Below are 15,334 nucleotides of genomic sequence, written 5' to 3'. Positions count from 1 at the left end.
GTCTGGGGTGGGGGAGGCAGCTCGGGGACAATTATAATAATCTGAGATTGCTTGTTGAAAGACATGGCCAGGTTCCCCAAAGACCAGCCCACTGTTCTCAGAAGTGGGCAGTCCGAGGAGTTTCAGGGTCTTCAAGTACAACTGCATCCTTGCAGGGCCGGAAGAAAACAATAAGGAGCATGCAGCCTGTGGAGAAGTCAATTACATGGCATGAGACTGCAGAGACAGAGCCCAGGTCTAACACCACAGGATTCTCACTGTATACCTCACAAGCTCCTGGCTCTGCTGAACCAGCACATTTTATTGGGAGGGGAAACTGTAAACCTGGATTTTAGCAGTTTGATCCTAAATATCATTAGTAACTTTTCTTTCCAGAGTTTGGTGTTGTCTTCATTATGGTCCTCTAAAATTTAGTAGGTGGGGGAAGCGGACATGGCTCAACTGATAGAGCATCCGTCTACTATGTGGGGGGTCCAGGGTTTGATCCCCAGGACCTCCTGACTCGTGCGGTGAGCTGGCCCACGCACAGTGCTGTTGTGCGCAAGGAGTGCTGTGCCATGTAGGGGTGCCCCATGCACAAGGAGTGCACCCTGCAAGGCGAACAGCCCTGCATGGAAAAAGTGCAGCCCACCCAGGAGTGATGCCATGCACACAAAGGGCTAATGCAGCAAGATGGCACAACAAAAAAGAGACACAATTTCCCAGTGCTGCCGGATAATGCAAGCAGATGCAGAAGAACGCGTGGTGAATGGACACAGAACAGACAATGGAGGGGAGGGGAGAGAAATAAATAAAAAATAAATCTTAAAAAAAAAATTAGTAGGGGGAAGGACTGATCTTTCATTCTGGATCCCCTGATGAGGAATGCAGGGAATTTAAGGGATTTATTTGAAAGACAGAGTTTTCTTTACTATTGAGGAGATAAGGTTTAAAAACCAAAAGGCTGGGGCTTTGTATGCCCCACTGGGGGATATGCAAACAGGGAAGGATAAGGCAATAGCTTCTGTTTGTAGAGGATCTTTTAATTTTTTCTAATAGCAGTCCTTTCTTGCATCACTTGATCTTAACAGCCAACTGGTGATAAATAGTTGGCAGATATGCCCAGCTGTCATATAGCAAAGGAGGAAAATGGGTTATTATAGAGAGATTTTCTCACCCAACATGACACTGGCCATTAGTGGGAAAGCTAAGGTCAGACTGCATTCTCTCCACCTTAATCTTGCTCTTTTCCTCCAGTCCGTGGAGGAAGATGTGTCATCTCAGGAGGGAAAAGCATGTATGAGGAAGGTAGTGACTGTGTTGGGTCATTGTGAGGCAAGGAAGAATTTTAAAGCTAAGTTCAAAACCAATTTGTTAAATGCCTTCCATGGGACCACACTAGGTGTGGTGGCTCCCAGAGAAGCTCAATGCACTCCCTGCCCTGAGAGCTTACACCGTGTTGCATGGGGTGGAAGAATGTACACTCAGCAAGCCACGGGGCCACGAGATGGGACCAGTGCTGAGCTAGAATGCCCAGGGGCCACACGGCATGGTACAGGGTAGACAGGAGTGGGCTGGGGAAGAGTGGAAAGGGGTTCTCAGGGAGCATCTGCTCATTTTCCACTGAGGAGCAGGGAGAGGTCCTGGAGGAAGCAGGGACCCAGGCTGGACCTGCTGCCCACGTAGGACTAGGGGCGGCGACGCTTGCTGTGTGGCTGCCCACCCCTGTCATGCTCAGGGCATTGAATTGGACCCTGCAGAGGGAAGAAGCTGGTAGCAGGCCTGAAGAGCACAGCTGCTGCTGTTGGGTGCAGAGTGCCTAGGGAGAGAGGCCCTCACTCCACCAGAAGTCTTTTCCAAAGCTCAAGCATGTCCGCTTTGTATTCATAACTCAGAGCCCAAGGTACCACCTTGGAGGCGAGAGGAGCAGAGCTTGTAAACAGCAGAGCCTGCCTCCCAGAGGCTCCTGAGGATCACCCAAGGCCACAAGCACCCCTTTATGTCGCAGCGAGTTTCCATAACTGAATTGTGTGTGTCCACAAGTCCTTGCCACTCCATACGATTAAGTTCCTTCTTTGATTCCAGAACTGTGCTACGTCCTGTGGAAGACACAGAAAACCTAGCTATGTGAACAGATCAGCGCACAGTCACTGTCGGGCCTCAGCCATGTGTTTTCCTTTTGCCTTGTGAGACCCTCTCATTAAGGAGCTTTTACTCTCATTAAAAAGATGAAATTAACTTCTGAAGTTCAGAAGGGTGTGGAATTAAGCAATCAGCGAGGCTGCCATCACGTGGGGCTGGGGGAAGCAGGGAAGACTTTCTGGAGAAGCTGGGGTTTGGGCAGGCAGAGGAAAGGCGTGAGCACAGGCCTAGAGGAGAGACTAGGTGTCTCCCTGGACAGCAAGATCCAGGCCCACGTGGAATGTAGAGTGTGGCTGGAGCCTGAAAGTGGTACAGCTCGCAGTCTTCATCATGTGGAAAATGCCCTCTGCTTCTCCACTATCAATTGCCCCCAGGGCCAGGCAATCCTAGGGAGCAGCTGGCAACACCTTCCCCAGTGGGCTTCTAAATCCCTTTTGGCATCAGAGAACGACATAGAGTGGGGTTTGGGGAGGTCATGTACAGAGATGAGAGGACGTAGGAGGAGCCTCTGGTGGAGAGATGTCAATCACAGGGTGGCAGACCTCAGATCTGCCCTGCAGAGTTCCCCAATCCTGAGAAGCTGGGTTGCTTGGAAAACAACACCTGGGTTGTCAGGGAGAATGACAGACAAGCATGGCAAGAGATCGTCCACTGGGCTGTTGCATCTCCTGGAACTAAGGAAGGTTCCATCTTCTTTTATCCAGAAGGGCAACAAAGTTTGTTGGAAGCCAATATTAATTAATTTTCAGGATCCATAGCTGTCACTGAACCTGGGGGCTCCTCCTCCCTGCCCCACTACTGCTTGGAGTGGAAGGTGCAAAACTTGCATGGCCCTTGACCTTAGTCGAGCTGCAGAACCGGCAGGAGGAAAGGGAGCATCTTCTTCCCTTCTCATAAGAGTAGTCTTAGCAGGTTATAAATATTGATTGATTCTACTTCAACCTCATTCTTTCTCCATGAAGCCTACCTGGTTACCCTAGCCAACCACGATGTCCTTCCCTTCTGGTTTCTTTTGGCACATTTTCCAAGGTTCTGACATCTGCCTTACAGTATACTTGCATACAGTTTTCATCTTCTCTTCAAGCTTGGGTATTAGAGAGCATGGACCTTGTCTGACCTTTTATTCTACAACCTCATACTCAAATATGTGTTTGAATAAATATTAATACTGGGTTTCAGGGCTAGGCTGTGTACCATGGGACACATGCGGTTGAAGGTGTGGCTCGTGTATCTTCAGACATGAAGGTGAAGTCCTTCATCCATAAATGATGAGCTATCATAATCTCTAACAATACTTGTGCCCTTATCTTGTACCAGGCACTATTCTAATTCATGGGTCACTACATTTAATTTTCAGGCTGACTTTAAAATGGATTTTGTTGTTATCCCCATTTTCTTTTTTAAAGATTTATTTTATTTCTCTCCCCTTCCCCCCACCCCCACCAGTTGTCTGCTCACGATGTCCATTTGCTGTGTGTTCTTCTGTGTCCGCTTGTATTCTTGACAGCGGCATTGGGAAACTACTCCTTTTTTATTGCATCGTCTTACTGCGTCAGTTCTGTGTGTGTGCAGCGCCGCTCCTGGGCAGGTTGCACTTTTTTTGCACTGGGCGGCTCTCCTTATGGGGTACACTCCTTGTGCTTGGGGCTCCCCTACGTGGGGGACACCCCTGTGTGGCAGGGCACTCCTTGTGCCCATCAGCACTGTGCGTGGGCCAGGTCACCACATGGATCAGGAAGCTCTGGGTTTGAACCCTGGATCTCCATGTGGTAGGCAGACACACTACTAGGTGAACCAAATCCGCTTCCCTTATTATCCTCATTTTTCAGTTGAGGCTACTGAGACCCAAACAATGTTATTTGCTCCTCGTGACAAAGCTGGAAGTGGTCATGTCACAACTCAAACTCAGGAGTGCCTGGCCCAGAAACTCACCGTTTTAACCACTGAGCTAGAACAATGCTTGTGTCAAGTGTGTATGTTTTGGACCTGAATTAATATAGCTGCCCGTGTAGATGGAAGTAATAAGGGATGGATCTGGGGAGCAGGCAGGAATGTGAATTGGAGAGTAGATAGAATTCAGTGAGGCAAAATAGAGGCAAGAATCTTGTACACAAAAGTCTCAAACACAGAACTGAAGATGCTGAAATGGTCTCATGCTCCTCAAGCATTGCCTTTTGATCTGTGCTTAACTCTGGACCTTGAGCTGGATGACCTGGGTACCCAGTAGAACTGCTTCATATGCTACGAGAAGAAATGTTTCTTATTTGCTAATGTGGCAACTCCTCCCTTGTCCTATTCTTTTGCAGCTTTGATCCAAAGAGAGCAGTGCAGCAGCTCAGAGCCTGCGGCGTGTTGGAGACGATTCGTATCAGTGCGGCCGGCTACCCCTCCAGGTAATGTGCCCACCAGGCCTGCCCTCCTGGGAACCCTCTAGGTGCTGTTAGCCACAAGTAGAGCCTCAAAAAAAACCCTCCTGGGAACCCTCTAGGTGCTGGGAACCCTCTAGGTGCTGTTAGCCACAAGTAGAGCCTCAAAAAAAGTCCTGGAACACTAAGGCCATGAGTGAAGTTATGATGGAAATAAGAATTTCAGTTTGGCCTGAAAAGTATGGGAGTAAACAAACGAACATCCTCTTGGGCAGCTTTTTGAAATTTACGTCGGCCTGGGTGATGAGCTAACTAGAGTTACAAAGAGAATTTCTTGTCATCTCAATTCCTGCCTTTCCCTTTTACCTTTTAATATTGAATTAAATCTATGGTAGAAAATACAATTTCTTTGAGTTAAAAAACATAAAAAGTTATCATGGTCTGATTTACATTGTGGATAAGCCATTGAACCACTCCAGAGTTTTTTGATTCTGCGCCAAGCCTGAAGTGCCCCTCTGGACACTTGCCTTGAAAGGTGCAGTGTGTGTGGTGAGCCCACTGGCTCTTGTGTAATCATCGTGCCTACCAGTGTCAAGCAGGCCAGGCAGCTTCTGCCTGGATTTGAAGCTGAGCAGAGTGGCAGGCCAGAGCATATGGTGTTTCCCCCAGGGAGCTTCTGTCCTAAGAAGTCCTGTATGTGTCAGGAGAGAGGGAGCCAGCCGGGAGGAGGTGAAGCACAGGCCTGCCCTCCTCCCTGCCATCTCTCCACCTGGCCCTTTCCTGCAGCACTTGAGGAATCATTTCATATGCAGCAGTTAATTACCTATAAACAACTAAACCACAAACAGTTCCCAAATGTTAGGCCTGGGAAGGAAGTTGCTGATGGAATTAGGAATTTGCATTTGACCCGAAAAGTGCAAGCACCGTCAATAATCTACAGCACTCAGGCCGCTTTTCAAAGCCCAGCAGATTCAGTCATTATTCAGGATGATCTGTCAAAGGCTATACTTTTTTCTTTTCAACCACGTCTCTCCCTGGGAGAAAAGACAGGGCGTGCCTGGGACTCCATCTCATTTTTTGACCTTCGGGTCTGAACATGAGCAGCTAACAGCTCTGCCTTTAATGCTGTGGGCTGGGCTTGTCCTTCCTAGATGAAGGCTTTGTGCCACTTTTCCCTTCTCTGTCCTGCCGTGTCCCATGCTGGCCTTTTGCCTGAGAGAATGGGGCTCAGGCCATGGGCACAGTTTTGAGTTTAAACTACTGTGGTCACACTAAGTACATAGCCTTTCCGTGTCTGCCACAAGCGTGGGGTTCAGGTCAGACAGTTTCACTCAGCGTAAGAATGAGAAGAGGACCTGAGGGAGCTGCTAAGCCACTAGTTTTTAAATCGTGTTCCACGGACAGCCTGACTCCACTCCTGTTCCTGACTCTTCTGTTGTTGGGCTTCCGAGAGAGGTTTCGCTCATCTAAAAGTATCTGCTGCTTTAAAAAGGAAAAGAAAGTTTGGAAAGCCACCACCTTTAATCCAGTGTTTCTCGCTGGGTTGGTGTGGTTTTGGTATACACTGCAACCCATTAGAGGGTCGGGAAATCAATTTAATGGGTTGTGAACAGCAAATTGTTTTTTAATGAAATAACTTGGGGTGGAAAATATAAGAGGTCATTTTGTGGGAAAAAGGTATCATGTCATGAACTATACTTGTTTTATATTATAGGTATGGATGTGTTAACCATGTAACATGCACTTTTACAAATGAGACCCAGAGAGGGACATGAGCTGCTAAACGTCACCAGCTGGTTGGTGGTTGAGCTGGTACTAGGCACCACACTATCCCCTGCCCCTTGCCTTGTCATTGGCAAGCATGGAACTTTTCACATCAGTGGGGCTTTGCCAACCAGACAAAGGCTTCTCAGAGGATAGGGAGTGGGCTGGGGTCCTCCGAGCCTGCCTCCTGAGGCTGGGCCCAGCTCTGAGACCCGGGAGTAGAACTGCTCCCGCTCCTCTCTAGCTCGTAGATAAGTCAACACTGCAGGATGGTGTGGGGGCTAGAGCCAAAAAAGCCTGGTGGCCAAGGGCTTCAGCTTTTGAGTCGGGCCTAGATTCAAGTCTCTTCTCCCACACTTTTTGGCTGGATGACCTCAGGCAAGTAAATTAGTCGCTCTGGGCCTGAGTTTCCTTACTGCTTAGTATAATAATAATACTTCATAGATTGTTGTGAGAAATGAAAATGCATCTAAAGTCCTCAGTGCTGGCACTTTGGCATTTAATAAAACATTAAGTAAATGTGGACATTTAAAGATATTAATAAATATTAAATATTCTGTTATGAGCCAGAAGCAGCATTCCTATACGTGCAGTTATCTGGTTTGGACATGTCCATACCAGAAATTTCTAGCATGGTTTTTGTGTCTGGTCACTTCAGAAGAATATTCTAAAATCCCCAAACTCTTTAAGCAATTGAAAAGATCAGTGTAAAATATATATTAAAAAGTTTCTGAGATCAAACAGAAGCAAAGATGTCCCTGTGTTAAGATGTTTAGGGTCACTCTGCAAGAACTTAGGGATTGGAGGTCCTTGTTGCCGTAGCTGCCCTGGACATTCCAGGTAAGTAGACACCCCCAGGGTGCCCATTGCATTTAATATATAGTTGATGCTAGTGGTGGGCTTGTCAGGCTGGGAGGCGTAAACGTTGGGACCGTGGCAAGCCAGGGAAGAAGAAACAAGGAAAGTGTGTGTAACAAAGACATGCTCTAAGTCGGGGAAACCTTAGGGACCCATCTCAGTTATGTAAGGAGCCACCTGTTTCACTGAGAACTTCCAACCGATGGAATTGTTTAATAGTAGGCCCAGTGACTTGCAGACAGTGTGAATGTCTCTTCTCGGAGAACCTCAGGGAAAGGCTAGAAGTCCACGGGTCTCGGGGGTCACTGCAGGTCGTGCTTCATGCAGAGGTCAGTATACCTGTCTGCCACCTCTGAGCCGCCAGTCAAGCTAGCTCTCAGCCTCGCTGTGTGAGGTCAGAGTGGCAGTGACGCTCCTACTGATTTTGCAGCTGCACTACAAGATTAACTTAGCAGTGGAGGACGAAGGAGAGAATGCTGTATACTTCAGTAGTTTCTCATGAGCTGTGTGTAGAATGGGAACGTTATCTTGCCCTCATGATGTCCTTCTCTTTGTCTGTCTACTCCATGTCTTCTCCTGCATCAAGCATCTAGGCCCGTGCCAGGTACTGTGAGGGAATTAGACATGGAAGTGATGGTCCCTGCCCCCCGGGAACTCATAGTCCAAGAGCAGAGAAGTTATTCAAGCTTCAAACAGTTAGAGAACAACATTTTATCAGATGCAAGCTTGTAGGACAAGTGTGGTAGGAGCCATGGCTTCACAAAGGAGGTGACACTGGAGCTGGGCCTTGAAGGATGAGAAGGATTGAGATTGGCCGGGAGGCAGTGGGAGGGCACTGCCAGCCAGAGGGTGGCTTGATGTCCAGGCAGCTGAGTGACAATGACTGCTTGTCCTGTCCAGTGATCAGGAAAGAGCTTCTCTGTCCCCTCTGTCCCCTGTGCCTGCTACTCTTTGGGAGCTCAGGTGTGCTTTTTTGCCTCATCCAATTGACCCCTTCCTTGGCAGTTAAGAGAATGTGTTCCCTACAAGTCTTGAGGCCCGTATGGAAAATAGCTTTTCCTACTGCTTGTTCCACCTGGCTGGAATTAGAGTTGCCAGCAGAGTTGAGATGCCCACCGACTTGCTAGCCTCTTACCAGATAGCTGGCGAGTCTTTTCCTACCTGCCTAATTGTTTCAGACTTCTTTCCAGAAGACAATTACACGTGTGTCTGTGCCTTTTTCCCCTTCTTTAGTGAGGTACCGAAGATTGAACCCAGAACCTTGTTTGTGGGAAACAGGTGCTCAACCACTGAGCAACGCCCACTCCCTGTGCCATTTGTTTTTATAACTACAAATATTGTGGAAAATGGAGGGAAGTGAGGAAAAGACTCTACTTCAAGTATCATGGACAGGGCCTTTTACTGCTGTGATTTAAACTTGTAGGCTGAGATCCACAACACTGCTTTCTGTATCCTCCTTACATTTATTTGCCTTAGCAGATTTTGCTGAAGGGTCAAAGAGAGGATTCCTTCCCCCAACTGCCATTTGAAAGAGGCATCATGAACTTATGGTACTTACATCAGGATCGAGGTGGAGGTGAACCATCTGTGCTGTTTTGCTGAGGTCCTGATCTCCTTTTAGTCTCGCCCTCGCGCAAGCCATGGCACCGAGGGTAGCGAGTCTTTAGAAGACGAGCAATGTGGGGAAGGAAGCTCTCCAGCTGTGCACAAGGCTGTCAAATCAGTCATCTCCTGACCCGGTGTCACTGCCCACCCTCCTGCACCTTCCAGCTACAGGAGTCATTTGGAGTGACCTCACTGGTTAAATCCAGGAGCTTGGCATGTGTCTCCTGTATATGAGGTTGACGTGCTTGAGGTTTTACAGATACTGTGTACTCAGTGAGATGTTAACTAGTAAGGAAAAGAAACAGGAAGTGTAAGGTGTGCTAGCCTCAGAGCGTATAGTTGAGTAGTCCTCCTGATGGCCTGACTTTGGGGGACCCTTGTGGGACTGGAGGGACCTGAGTGTGACCTGGGCAAATTGGGGGTCATCAACAAAAGGAGAATTCACCTCCTTGGCTGCTGAGACTCCACCCAGCAAAGTGGTCTCACTTACATTAGCTTGTCCCATATCTGTACAGCGTCACACTGCTGTTTCCAAAGAGCCCATGGACTCTTGATTATATACCATTTCCCACGCTTCTCCTAATTAAGCAGCTAGAGGACAAATATCACTTTTACCAGAGAGGAAAAAAAGCAAAGGAAGAGAAAAAGACCTCTCCCAGGATAGCAGGGACCTGTGATGAAATAGTGCCTGGCGCCGTTCCCCAAGAGCCCAGGCAGAGGGCAGCCCCGCTCACCTGTGCATTTTGAGTAGCATTCTTGTATCCCACCTAACGATGCTCTGGGAAAAACTCTTACCCCGTTCCAAAATCAATGCATGCCCAATGCTCCGGAAGTCCAGCCAGCCAGAGAGGATGAATCTGGAACTTGAGGCTAGCAGTGGCTTTCTGGTGCTTCCTTCTCCTGTCCTCAAGCTTCTATATTTGTCTGTTTTTATCCTCCCTGAGAAATATGTCTGTGGGTCTAATTTAAAATGAAAATGTCATTCACTTTGACACACTCGACAGTGGTTAAAAAATAGGTTCATTTAAATATTCATAAACTCTGTGATAAATGCCCTGTCTGGAAGAGAAGCTTGTCCATCCGGCCCCTGGGTCCCAGCTCCCCTTCCCTCCCCCCTCAGCATGTGCTGTGCCTGTGCATCATCTGTCTTCCTCTTTGGGGATTCAGAGCAGCCTTGTCTCATATGAGACTCGTGAAGCAAATACAATATAACCCAAAAAAGTGTGTGTGTTGGGATTATTTGAATGTGCAGTGTTTGTATTAAAGAAAAAAACTTCATAAATCTTCAGTTCTCCTTCACTTCATCTCATCTACCTCACTTCAGAAAATCTGAGTGGTGCTTTCTGAAAAGATTTCCACTCCTTCCTCAACCCCAACCCTTCTCCCCTTACCCCAAATGGAATAAATAGCATAGGATTATGGACTAGACAGTCTTTAGAAACTCCCAATTCATCTTCCTGTGCAGTCATAATGGAACTTTTTTTTAAAGATTTGTTTATTTTATTTAATTCCCCCCTCTCCCCTGGTTGTCTGTTCTCTGTGTCTATTTGCTGCGTCTTGTTTCTTTGTCCGCTTCTGTTGTCGTCAGCGGCATGGGAAGTGTGGGTGGCGCCATTCCTGGGCAGGCTGCACTTTCTTTCGCGCTGGGCGGCTCTCCTCACGGGAGCACTCCTTGTGCGTGGGGCTCTCCTACGCAGGGGACACCCCTGCGTGGCATGGCACTCCTTGTGTGTGTCAGCACTGCGCGTGGGCCAGCTCCACACGGGTCAAGGAGGCCCGGGGTTTGAACCGCGGACCTCCCATGTGGTAGACGGATGCCCTAACCACTGGGCCAAGTCCGTTTCCCCATAATGGAACTTAAACACACATAGTTAATGGCATTGCTATTAAAAAGTCTGCAGGGGGAGCAGATGTAGCTCAAGTAACCGCCTCCCATATGGGAGGTCCCAGGTTCAATTCCTGGTACTTCCTAAAGAAAAAACAAACAACGAGCAAAAACAACAAGCAAACAGATGAGGGAGCCAATTGGGGTGGGGAGTGGGGGGAATCTTTTTTAAAAATTTTGTAGAGAAAGAATGAATAATGGTAAACTTTTTTCATTTTTTAATATACTTTTAAATTTTTTAAAAAGATACTTAGATTACATAAATGTTACATAAAAAATATAGGGGGTTACCATATGCCCCAGTCCCAACCCCTCCCACATCTCCCCATATTAACAACCTCCTTCATTAATGTGCTACATTCATTACAATTGATGAAAACATTTTGGAGCATTGCCACTAAGCATGGATTATATTAATAGTTTACATTGTAGTTTACACTCTCACACAATTTTGTAAGTTCTGACAAGATAAAATGGCTTGTATCTGTCATTGCAGTGTCATTCAAGATAATTCCCAAGTCCCAAAAATGTCCCGTCCCCATATTTCATCTGTTTTTCCCCACAGAACCTCCAGTGGCTGCTGCCTCCACATCAGTGATAAAAGTTCTTTCATTGCTAGAATCACAATAAGTCTATCTTAGAATACCAGTAAGTCTACTCTAGTCCATCATCCATTCCCCATTCCTGAGGATTCTGGGATGGTGATGCCCACTCTACCTCTAATTGAGGGGGGGAGGGGGCAGATGGATGGGATTATCTTGCTTGCAGTTGCAGGCTCTTTCTGTTCATTGAGATGGTTGTTGTCCATCATCATCTCCTTGTTTGTTGTTCAGGGTGATTCCAGTGAACTGGAGAGTAGGTGTTACAACTCTTTTGATATTCAGGGTCTGGCTGCCACATGGACAGCCCAAAGATTTAAGTCTCTTGGATGTACACCTTTCAACCCTAGCACTAACTATAGGTTCAAATAGAAAGAAGATCCTTGTGTAGGGAAACCATGACTGAGTCCATCTCTGTCACACTGGGGAGCATAAATTCCCCAGTAGGACCCACAAACAGGGCTCCAAACTCCTGAGCTGTCTGCCCTGCCTGTTTGGATGTCTCTACTATTTTAGGAAATATTTACTTTGGCAATCAGTGAGATCCTGCTGAGATGTACATAAGTATAACCTCTGGAATGACGTCCCAACTCACTTTGAAGTCTCTTGATCATATAAACTCATTTGTCTTTACCCTTACCCCCTTTTGGTCAGCACCTTATTCCAGTTGCATTCTAGTTGGTGCTTGGTAGTAATCCCTCAGTGCCAGATAGGCTCATCCCCAGGAGTCATGTCCACACTGGGGAGAAGGTAATGCTGAGTTCAGCTTAGAGGCCACATTTGAGAAACAAGGAGGCTCTCGGGGTAGGAAAACTTATTTTGAGATGAAATTATTCTCAGGATCTTACAACCTTTAATTCTGGCTCCTTTTGCCTGAGCTCCAACCTCATTTCTTTGGTCTAGAGTCTGACCAAAGACTCATACAGGCTTGCACATTGTAAACGTGGAAGTCTCACAGTTTCAGAAGCAAAGACTCTGTCTCTGACCTTTTAAATCAATCTGAAACTGAACCCCGAAATGTGCATTTTGACAAGGTTTGCCAGGTGATTTTCAAATGCACCCTTCCTTAAAGTCATTTCCCTGAAGGCAAGTGTTGGTCACTGGGTAAACCACAAGTCTTGGTCATATCTAAGCAGTGTTAAGGCTGATTAGGTTTGCCTCTGTCCTGGCTGTGTCTTGGCTCCAATGCAGAGCCGAAGGGGAGGAACAGTTTCTCTCCCTCTCAAGCAAAGCTTAGCAACCTTCAGACCTGGGGGTGCATCTAGGGCTGAGCCTTTGTTCCCTTGGGAGGCCCAAGATCTAGATGGAAGATTAAGGGGGAAGGCAAACATGGGGTACTAGTGGTGATGTGAGTGCTAGAGCCAGGCGCCCCTCCACGAGTATCAGCTAAAATGATGATGTGTCCCATATAATCCTTTATGAAGGCCACCCACAAACTTCATCTTCTTTGTTCATCACATTGTCTCTTTTTTATTGACATGTAATCCACAAACCATAAACTCACTTTTAAAGTATACAATTCAGTGGTTTTTAGTATATTCACAAAGTGGTGCAAGTATCACCACAACCTAATTCCAGAACATTTTCATCAACCTTAAAAGAAACCCCATCCATACCCATTAGCAGTCACTCCTCATTTCCACCCCAGCTTCCTCTAGCTCATGGCAACCACTAACCTACATTTTGTCTTTATGGATTTGTCAATGCTAGACATTTCATATTAATGGAATCATATAATATGTGCCTTTTTGTGTCTGGCTTCTTTCACTTAGCATAAAGTTTTCAAGGTTCATCCATGTTGTACCATATGTAAGTACTTTCTATGCCTGAATAATATTCCATCAAAAGGATATACCACATTTTGTTTAAGCATTTGTCAGTGGGATGGGCATTTGGGTTGTTTCCACTTTTTGGCTATTACAGATAATGCTATTATGATCACTCATGTACGAGTTTTTGTGTGAATGTGTACTCTTTTGAGTAGAAATGGAATTGCTGGATCATATGGTAATTCTGGATTTAACTTTTTGAGGCACTGCCAAATTGTCTTCCACAGCAGCTGCAACATTTTATCTTCTTACCAGACACATACACATTCTCACCAACCCTTGTTATTGTCTGTTTTTTATTACAGCCATCTCAGTGGGTTCAAAGATATCCCATTTTAGTTTTGATTTTAATTTCCTTAATGGCTAATGAGGTTGAGCATCTTTTCATGTGTTTATGGGCCATTAGTGTATCTTCTTTGGAAAATGTCTATTCAAACCCTTTGCCTATTTTTAAAACTTTTTTATTTTTAAAGAAGCTTTAGATTACATAAATGTTAAATTAAAAATATGGGGGATTCCCATATACCCCAACCTCTTCAACTCCCACTTTTCCCCATTAACAACATCTTTTGTTAGTGTGGTACATTTATTAAAATTGATGAACACATATTGAAGCATTGCTACTAACCACGGTCTGTAGTTTACATTATGGTTTACACTTTGCACCATACAATTTTATAGGTTTTGACAAAATGTATAGTTGCCTCTATCTGTCACTGAAATATCATGCAGAATAATTCCCATGTCCCAAAAATGCCCCATGTTATACCTATTCTTCCCTTTTCCTTCCCCTCAGAACCTCTTTATAACCTCAGAACTGCCTTTATATCAGTGTTACAAGTTCTTCTATTACTAGAATAATAAGACTTCTTTAGTCCATAGTTACATTCCCCTTAAGCTTATTTGTTCCTCAGTCTTAAGGATTTTGATTGGGATGGCGATGTCTATTCTTCTGGTTGAGAAGGGGCTTAGATCCCATGTGGGACCTGCCTTGCAGGAGAGCATTTATAGCTACTCTCTGTTTCTTGGGATGAGCATTGTCCATCATCCTTTTGTTAGTGGTCCTGGACAAGTCTGATGAACTAGAGAGTAGGTGGCTGCAACTCTGCTAGATTTCAGGGCTCAACTGGCATACCAACAGCTGGAAGATTTACGTCTTTGGGACACATATTTAACAGGTATAGTGCTAATTATAGGTTCAAATGAAAGGGGCGTAAGAACCATGTGTAGGAAAACTATAAATGAGTCTAACTTGATACATTGGGGGTATAGGTTATCAAATAGTCCAAGGTAAGGCTCACTGACCGGATGCCATATTCCTGGGGTTGTCTGCCCTGCCTGTAATGTCTAGATGCCTCTAGAGTCCTCAGGAGCCCCTCTGCTTGAGGCACTGTTTACTGCAGCAGTGAGGTCCTCCTGAGATGTGCTTGAGCGTAACCTCTGGAATGATATCCCAACTCACTTTGAAATCTCTTAGCCATAGAAAACTCACTTGTATTTAATATTTCCCCCTTTTGGTCAAGGTCTTTTTCCAAATGCATCACTAGTTGGTGCTTGGTAATAATCCCTCAGTGCCAGGGAGGCTTATCCCTGGGACATGTCCCACACCAGGAGGTTGGGGGGAGAAAGGTGAGTTTATGTGCTGAGTTTGACTATGAGAGAGGCCACATTTGAGCAACAGGGAATCCTTTGCCCATTTTTAAATTGTGCTATTTGTCTTTTTTATTGCTGAGTTGTAGGAGTTCTTTATATATTCTGGATACTAGATCCCTATCAGATATATGACTTGTAAATATTTTCTTCCTTTTTCACTTTCTTGATAATATCTTTTGAAGCAAAAGAGTTGTAATTTTGAAGAAGTTCAGTTTATTTTTTCTTTGGTTGCTTGTGTTATTTTGATGTCATATCTAAGAAACCTTTGCATAATCCCAGGTCACAGAGATTTGCCCTAGTGTTTTTGTCTAAGAGTTTTATAATTTTCCCTCTTACATTTAGAACTTGGATGCATTTTGGCTTAATTTATGGTGAGAAGTGGGGCTATGACTTCCTATTTTGCATGTGGCTTTCCACTTAACCCTGTACCATTTGTTGAAAAAATCACATTATCGCTTGAGGTGGACCAGACAGGTGGTCAGGCAACAAAGGCCCAGGAAAGGTAAGCAGTCAGATCATGGCCCCATAGCTGGCAAGGGGTGGAGCCACCAAACCATACTCCTACCCTTTTGAGTATTCGAAAAAGTCCTTATCTCTTCTCCAACTTCTCCTCTCCTTCCCTCGCTGTTGCAAAATGATGATGTTCTTCTCACA

At 45.7% G+C, this 15,334-nt stretch overlaps 1 protein-coding gene across 1 annotated transcript in view; it reads left to right on the top strand.

Moving 5' to 3' along the window:
- Window positions 1-15,334, top strand: part of MYO5B (myosin VB) — a 373,786-nt gene that overhangs the window by 274,212 nt on the left and 84,240 nt on the right. Inside the window, exon 17 of the mRNA XM_058277683.2 lies at window positions 4,428-4,514. Coding sequence (XP_058133666.1) covers window positions 4,428-4,514 — 87 coding nt within the window. The remainder of the gene's footprint in view (window positions 1-4,427; window positions 4,515-15,334) is intronic.

Source organism: Dasypus novemcinctus, chromosome 16 (assembly GCF_030445035.2).
Source record: "Dasypus novemcinctus isolate mDasNov1 chromosome 16, mDasNov1.1.hap2, whole genome shotgun sequence".
Classification (NCBI taxonomy): Eukaryota; Metazoa; Chordata; class Mammalia; order Cingulata; family Dasypodidae; genus Dasypus; species Dasypus novemcinctus.
This window is presented reverse-complemented; position numbering and strand designations above follow the sequence as displayed.